The sequence below is a fragment of the Chaetodon trifascialis genome, chromosome 7 (assembly GCF_039877785.1).
Source record: "Chaetodon trifascialis isolate fChaTrf1 chromosome 7, fChaTrf1.hap1, whole genome shotgun sequence".
NCBI classification, from domain to species: Eukaryota; Metazoa; Chordata; class Actinopteri; order Chaetodontiformes; family Chaetodontidae; genus Chaetodon; species Chaetodon trifascialis.
Genome location: NC_092062.1, coordinates 11,147,020 through 11,155,033, shown reverse-complemented (window position 1 = coordinate 11,155,033; position 8,014 = coordinate 11,147,020). Strand labels below are relative to the sequence as shown.

The following is an 8,014-nucleotide window of genomic DNA, read 5'->3' as shown; positions in this document are numbered from 1 at the left end:
AAGAAGAAGAATGAAACAGAGTGCATATCCCATCACATTTTCCAGGGTAGTTCAGAGGATGACTTTGCACACTCTGCAACATCCAGCTTCCTGCCACTGCTGCACATTTTGGCCAGATTCTGTGAAAAGCAGAATGCAGTTAGCATCTCAGAAACTTCTTGGGGGAAAAGATGTTTATACAAAGTAAATCTTACATTAGCAGCTCGGACGATGCTGTTTGGAGACTGAAGGGCGGCGAGGTCCGTAAGGATCCTCTTGAGATCGCTGTTACATGGTTGATCTGAAACAGGTGAATTGAGGACAGTTCAGTGTCACATGGTGAACAGCAAAGGCGGCTTCCAAGTGCACATCCACTGATGGATGTGTGTGTGTGTGTGTGTGTGTGTGTGTGTGTGTGTGTGTGTGTGTGTGTGTGTGTGTGTGTGTGTGTGTGTGTCTATGTGAGCACACCTGGCTCAGGTGATGCTTGTGGCTTCAGCTGCAGGTACGGATGCTCCAGCAGCTCTGCAATAGAGATTCTCTCTCTGGGGTTTCGAACCAGGCACCTCTGGAACAATCGGATGATAAAAACAGCCCGTTTGCATTTTACATCACTTCAACGACGCTTCTACACACATGATGTGACATGATTTTTTTTAAACAACGATCAACAGAAAAACTCATATATACATATTTCCTCCTGTAGAATTTCAAGAGGCCAATTCATATGCAAGCTCACACAGAACAGAGATACATCCATTAGTAAAGGACTGTAAAGACACTGACTGATTATCCTGTAAAGCTTTCGCTGCTCTCTCACCTTTAACACATCCAGCAAATCCTTCTCTGAGATGTCAGGAAATTCAATCTTATGGGAAGGATCAATGATGGCGTGCAGCTTGGCGATCTGATTGGTGATGCTTTGGAATGGAGTTTTCCCATAAGTCATGCAGTACAGGATACATCCAAGGGACCACACGTCACCTTTGGGGCTGATCTTTGGGGAAAATGTCAGAAAATGGTTTTCACCACTGTACTCCGATCAGAAATGATTAGAGAATAAGTTTCACTGTCTCAGCAGGAGTACCTTTGAGTGTGCTTTTCCTGGCTGGGATGAAGTATCTTTGATGGCTTCAGGGGGCATATAGTTCAAGGTTCCAACCTGTGTTTGACAAACACTATTACATGGGTACAACTTTTTCCACCTGGAGTGTACATCTGACACAGCTTAAAGGGAAACTTTTTGTATTTTTCAACCTTTTTTTCCTCTGTTTTATGTCCCAATTTCTGAAACTGGTCGAGTTTTGAGTGAGAGCGCTGCAATTGTCAATGTATGTCCAATACAAGTGTTTTGTTTTTTGGCCACTGACAGTCTCAGATTGCTATTCTCAGTGTCTGACAACATTATGATAATTCTTACTTGTGAATCCTTCATAATGCTCGTCACATCTGGCTGGATCCTGTTTGCGATGCCAAAGTCAATCAACTTCAGTGAAGCGTTCACTATGACAAAGTTTGCTGGCTTCAAATCACTGTGGACAATTCCTGCACACACAGAACACAAATGTGCAATTATTAGAGGTGAATTCATTTTAGCGTGCCATTCAGTAAACAGTGAGAATCAGCGAGAGAACAGTCGCAACAGATAAAGAGAAAGAGAACCATGTTTGTGGATGGTTTGGACGGCCTCCAGCATGTTCTTCCAGTAGAACTTCCTGTCCAGCGGATTCACAGCTTTGCGGTTTCGCAACCACGTGTTCAGATCCAAGTTTCCACACTCCATCAGCATGTAGATGTAGCTGTTGGTTATTTCACTGCAAACACATACACAACCGTCATGGCATTTCTAACAGAAACCATAATTACAAGTCGACCTCTAACTTTAAAACAAAAATCTTTAAGAGGACAAAGAGTCAAGGTTCCTGTGTAATGCACTGATGTGCTGTCTTTGCACAGGCCAGGTACTCACTAGTCGTAGAGCTTGATAATTTGATCGCTGTACTGCTGCAAGTGGTTCAGATGTTCAATCTCATTTTTGTAACTTTCTATGGTCTGAGCATCGGCCTCCTCGAGGTTCACGTATTTCAAGGCGAACAGCTGCTTTTTGTGATCAAGGACCTGGTAGACCTGAAAGAATCAAAAAGGCAGCCGTGAAGTACTGCTGCATCAACAACAGCAAAGCATATGAATGCTGCCTGCTAACGTTTTACCTTGCTGGATCCTCCACGTCCAATCATCTTGAGTATGAAGAACTGCTTGCCCTTAATGGTGACAGACTCATTTGACAAAGCAGTGAAGGATGCCGCCTAAAAAGAGATTCAGACAAAAGTGGCATGTTGTTCACTGCTGTATGCATGTCCAGCTATCAAACACGTCATCTCTGCTTACACTTAAGTTATGGGTATCGCAACTCTAACAGAAACATCAATAAATGTTGGTGGAAAAAATGATTTCTTTCTATAGTGGTTGACACTTTCATATCAGTAACAGATACAGTGGGTACACAGTAAGAAGCACAACATAAAAACACTTCCTAATTCACGTTGCACTGCTCTTGACACTTAAGTTATTGTTGCAGAACCAGTTATGGCAGGTGTTTGGTGTCAAGGAACAACTGGTTAATGGACACATGCAATACATCCTCTAATGTAGGAAATGAATGTGGTGTGTCAGTAAACAACAAAAGGCAGGGCATGAACGTGCTGTACCTGTGGAGTCTGGAAACACGGCGCTTGGTTTAGTGGTGTGAAGGGCTGCTGAACGGGTCCAGCTCTGTGTGCTGCCACTGCAGAGGAAGACACTTCAGGGCCTCTCTTTACAACAGGAGTGATAAAGCTGAGGGAGGCAGAGATAAAGTTGGGCAAATTTCATGATGGCACAAAGATACAAGAGAATTTCTAAGTTCAAGATACTACCTGTTGGCAGAGGGGTTTCTGTGGCTGTTGGGTGTCTCACAGATTGTTTGTGGGTTCAGTCTGGAGGGAAGATGGAGGGACGGAGTGGAGAGTGACTCCAGCACACGAGGAACAGGTCTGGGGTCGGGGGGTGTTGTGCGTTTTTCCTAGAAAGAAAATAAATTTGGAATATCTGATCAACACCACGGTTAGGTTTTGAGAGTAAAAAACAGAATCTGTTTCAATAAATAAATGATTTGAAGAGGTCATAAACAAAAAGAAACAATATTATATCAGAATGGAATCAGCAAATTAAGACATTATAAAATAACTTGTAAATCTTTTTTTATGAAACGTTTTAAATGTGTGCACAGTGTATAGTCGACAAAGAACATCATTAGACCTCTGGAGAAACATGTCGGTGGACCAGAGCTGGCATCTTCCACTCTGATATCGGCTCCCTGCTGGCAGGTTTAGGCTGTTCCACTGACCGCCTCACGGGGACCCGAGCAGGAAGCTGAAGTTCCTGGTTTCCCCCACAAGTCGGCACACTTGGTGGGACAGCTGCTTGCAAATCTACGATGAGAAGAGCAGAAATTAGGAAAAAAAAAGTCAGTTATAAAACAAGTCAGTGCTTTAACCTTAACCTGTAACATTTAAAGACTTTTCTACCTGTGGGCTGTTCTTCCTCCCTGGTGGGCACAAGCTGTTTTTCCCCAGCCTTCAGATTACGTATGGCCATCTCCAGGAGCTCTGCTGGCCTGGCATTTAATGCCTGGGCTTTGTGCAAAATTGAAGTTGCTTTGATGATATTACCTTGAAAGGAAACAGGAAGAAAAATAATATTTTCACTCTATGTTGGAGACATGGTGACTGGACAAGTATTCACTTAACTGACTAAACACATTGAGAGATTTTGAGTAGGGCTTGGTCGACACATCATTGGCCAATCACAGATATATCGATCTTAGCATGCATGTTGTCTGATACAGGCCCATATGAAAACCTTTTTTTTTTTTCTTTTAACAGAACACAACACAGAAAAAGATTAAAACCTGCATGTATTCCTCAAAATATGTATTTATAAGTGTGTACATGTGTGCATTTAGTCTGTGGATTTCATGTATCAACCCTCTGGAAACTGAAATCAATACAAAGCCATTGTACCTTGAGAAACCTCAAACTGGGCATGTGCTATGTGGACAAAAGCAAAGCCTTTACAGTTGGATCTCGCAACAATAAAGTGGTCTTGGGCTTCATCTGGGTCTTCAATCCTTTAAAGGGAAAAGAAAGAAATGAAGTTACACCCAAAAAGCATCCGACAAAGAATTTATTAAGATTCAGAGATTAAAATTCAAAACTGGAATTGGGTTTATAGTGTCTATCTGGATGACACTATCAGTGTGTGATTAAGATACAGTAATGCTGTGAATATTATCTCAATCTTAACTGTTTTTCCTCCAATCCCCAACGCTAACCACACACGCACCTAAATCCCCCCTAACGCACACACCACGAAGTCCCAAACTGTGAAGCACATTTGATATTTTCATCCACACTCACCCCTTGAGCTCTGCGTATCTGACCAGTATTCTGGCATAGCTGGCGTTTTTGCTGAACTGTCTTATTGGCAGCCTGGAGAAGATTTTAGAGTAGCAGTCCTTGAGCTTATTAAGGAGGATGTTGTCTGTGTGAGGGTTGCCTCTTTTCTCCAGGTTCATCAGATACGTCCAACACGACTCGGGGGATTTTGTATTCAGGACCTGGTCGAAGTTGTATGTTACATCTGCCAGGGAGAAACTTAATGTCATCACAACAGCTCGACTTTATTTGTACAGCATTTTTAAAAACAACCAGTTTACTAAAGTGCTGTACAAATTAAACTGAACAAACAAACATCCTATGTAGCACATGTTGTCTGAGTTATATACTACCTTCCATTCGTGAGGTGTCTCTCGCGTGAAGGAGATTGGTGGTGGAGTCCACAGCTGCCTGGTCCTCCCAAGAGCAATGCTCTGGGCTGACAGCTGGGGGCTGAAAACACAGCAATATAACTGAAAGTTATTGCACTTCTTTCTTTAACTCAAGCTGACTACCTTCGCTTAGCAGAGCGCCGATCATGAAAACTATTGAGTGTTGATTCTGACTTTGCTAGACTCAAACTACGGCAGCTCGTTTATACTCACTTGAAGATCTCCATCAACGGCATTCTTCTTTGAGGATGACAGCCCAAAGTGTGGGTTCATGCTTGAACCAGATGTTTGCCTATGACAAAGTTAAACAACAATTATTATTATTATTATTATTATTACACATTTGCTTGACATATTCAAGCATTTGCATGCAAAGTGAATAGGGATATAAAAATCATGGGGTGCTCTGTGGTTTCTCAGCAGTATGTGCCACAATACAGCCACAGTGCTTTAGAATATGTCAAAAAGAGGTATTTCCTCAGCTCAATAAACAGGACTGCATGTTAAAAAATATGTGGCAACTGTTTGATTTAACTCAGAGCAGTTGTGTGGTCTCTGTTGCTGTTTTCATTAGTGGCATATGAGGGCGCTCCTGCTGTCCATGCAAAAGGACCGTTGGTGTCCGAAGCAAGATGACAGCGTAAGTTAACCTCTCATTAGTATAAGAAGCTACTTTCAACACTGACTACTGTATCATATTCAATATGGCAACACAACACAGAAACATGCTGTCTTCACTTAGAGACTATTTTCACAGAGGAGCACAGAGGACTGAGAGAGAGCTTCATCACCTGGTGCAATGACGATCACCTGAAGCTCAATATCAGCAAAACCAACGAGCTTGTGGTGACTACAATGCTTCAAATATGGATGTTGCTGCAAAGAAGCTACACTTTGTAAAATGGCACAGAGGAATAAAAAGTACCTGGACAAATTGGTCTGAAGTGAGGCATCACTTCTCTTTGAGGAACTACTAATGTAGTCATCATCATCCTTTTCTGGGATAGAGAAAGGTATTATGGGAACTCTCCCTGGCTGAAACACAAAAGGTCAGAACACACCTTCAAAAAACAGCAATTTGGGAATTAATTTCACGTTTTCTTTGAAAAAAGCACATTTACATAAGTGTAAAACACAAGAAGGGGAAATGTAAGTCTCACCATGCCAACTGCTCTCTTGCGTTGAGATCCAGATCTCCAGCCTGGTAGCTGGTCATCTGATGATCCGCTGAGGGGCTCGGTCCTGCAGGTCAGAGATCAACACAAGATGTGACATTGCCTAAAATCAAACAGAGGCCTTTGTGAAAGTGTTTGTTTCATTCTTACCCTGAACCAAAAATACTGGAGAGCTGCAAGTCTCCTGTCCCGTCTGATGTTCTGCTTACTTTTTGCACTGCTGAGCCTTGGACAGAATCGTGCACATCGCTGTTAGACAATACTGGCAGACAGAAACACAGCAAAATGTGAACATCAGACAAGTCTTTTTCTGAACTGCTGTACACCAGTAAAGTAATCTCAGCATGTAAAGTCATGGACTAAAACACGGATAAACACTCACGTGGTACATTCTCCTTATCCTCTGAACAGAAGAGCTGTGTTTTCCCCGTCTGTATGCTTTGCAAGGCCGCCTCCAGCAGTTCCTTTGGTTTGGCACCCAGTTCAATAGCATTCTGCAATATGTAAATGCCTCTCTTTGTGTTGCCTGATAAGATGAAATAGCAGACACTAAAACACTCCACGAGCACGTCATGAGAAGGTGCTTATGTGTACAAGAACAACAAAAAGCTCCTCTCTACCTTGAGAATGTTCAAACTGTGCATGTGCGACGTGAACAAATGCAAAGTTCTGGCTGTGAGACCGTGCCACGTTGAAGTTGGCTTCTGCCTCATTGCCATCTTGAATGCTAAAATATAAAAAAAGAAGAAGATCAGACTAATAGCTAAACTGGAAAGAGGACAACGGTCTTTGTCCAAGTAATAACTTTGGTTACTCACGCTTTTAGCTCTGCAAATCTGACCAACATCCTGGCATAGCTCTCATTCTGACAGTGTTTCCCCAGTGGCATCCCGGAGAAGACTCTGGTATAAAAGTCAACAAGTCGAGTGAGGTGGTTATAATCCAGGTGAGGGTCCCCTTTCTTCTCCAGGTCCGTCAGATAAGAGAGGCACGATTCAGGTGAGTTGGAGCTGATGACCTGGTTAATATCGTCCGTGTCATCTGTAACGAGCGTAAGGTGTCATGATGAATGTATGAAGTATGGACTTATGGATCATGGTGCATGTGGCTCTGACGGTGACAGGACGTCTCATCGTACCATTACCTTCATTGAGATACTTTTTAATCTTGTTGAGCTTTTGATAAAGCATAGCAAGCTGCTGCTTTCTGTCTGTATGTTCTTCTTCCTCCATCTGAAATTGAGGGATTAGATAAGGTTAATTCGCATTAGCCTGAGTGAAGACATACAGTGTTTATTACAGTTTACGTGCATTTAATCATTCTTTAACGTCACTTGGTGTGACAATGTGTATTAGTGACACATAAACGTTACTTCAGACCTTTTATAAAATGCCTCTGCCAAAACGGTGACGCTGTAAGTGACATTAACATACTAGCAAAGTAACGTTAATGTCAGGACAACCTCAACATTCACATGCGACGGTAACTTAGGTTACGTTACCACAATGACGGACAGCTTTGTGGATTATTTTTCAGTTTTCGACTCTGACGAAAAGTACGGACTTCACGTCAACTTTCTTGAAGACACCTGGTTTGAATAAGTTGCTTGGTGTGAGGCAACAAAGCGTTTCAGTGACATATTCAAGAATTACGAATTTACTCTTTCTTGTTTACAATCTGAGTTAGCCGAGTTTGCTATCACGTTAGCGGTATTGTTAACATTAACTGGGTTAGCGAACTGGTTCCCCTGTGGGTCACGCAAACTCACATAAAGTTAAACATGTATACGGTCATCTTCAATAGCACAAAAACGACATATCTTTCGTCAAAATTATCTCACCGTGTTGACGTTTTTATTAATCCTTCTCCCCTTTTCCACTTGCAGGGCAGGAAAAAGGCTCGACTTCATCTGCCAGTTTTCAAATATGCCACTTCCGTCCAAGGCGTGTGTTGATTGGATATTTTGTGGCTACTTCTTCTTCCTTTTCTTTTT

The 8,014-nt window shown here is 42.3% G+C and overlaps 1 protein-coding gene across 1 annotated transcript; it reads right to left on the bottom strand.

Annotated features, from left to right (window-relative positions):
- On the bottom strand, positions 1-7,919 carry ttk (ttk protein kinase). Its single transcript, XM_070966709.1, has 25 exons — positions 7,862-7,919; positions 7,166-7,253; positions 6,840-7,062; positions 6,642-6,748; positions 6,404-6,547; positions 6,172-6,247; positions 6,007-6,088; positions 5,772-5,881; positions 5,060-5,138; positions 4,808-4,907; positions 4,437-4,659; positions 4,041-4,147; positions 3,546-3,689; positions 3,277-3,449; positions 2,895-3,040; positions 2,688-2,814; positions 2,190-2,285; positions 1,949-2,106; positions 1,642-1,793; positions 1,400-1,524; positions 1,067-1,141; positions 800-976; positions 451-547; positions 195-280; positions 1-119 (listed from the first exon to the last, which is right to left on the bottom strand). The coding sequence occupies exons 2-25, from the start codon at positions 7,251-7,253 to the stop codon at positions 33-35; spliced, it is 2,982 nt and encodes a 993-aa protein (XP_070822810.1). The 5' UTR covers positions 7,862-7,919; the 3' UTR covers positions 1-32.
- Positions 7,920-8,014: the final 95 nt, after the last annotated feature.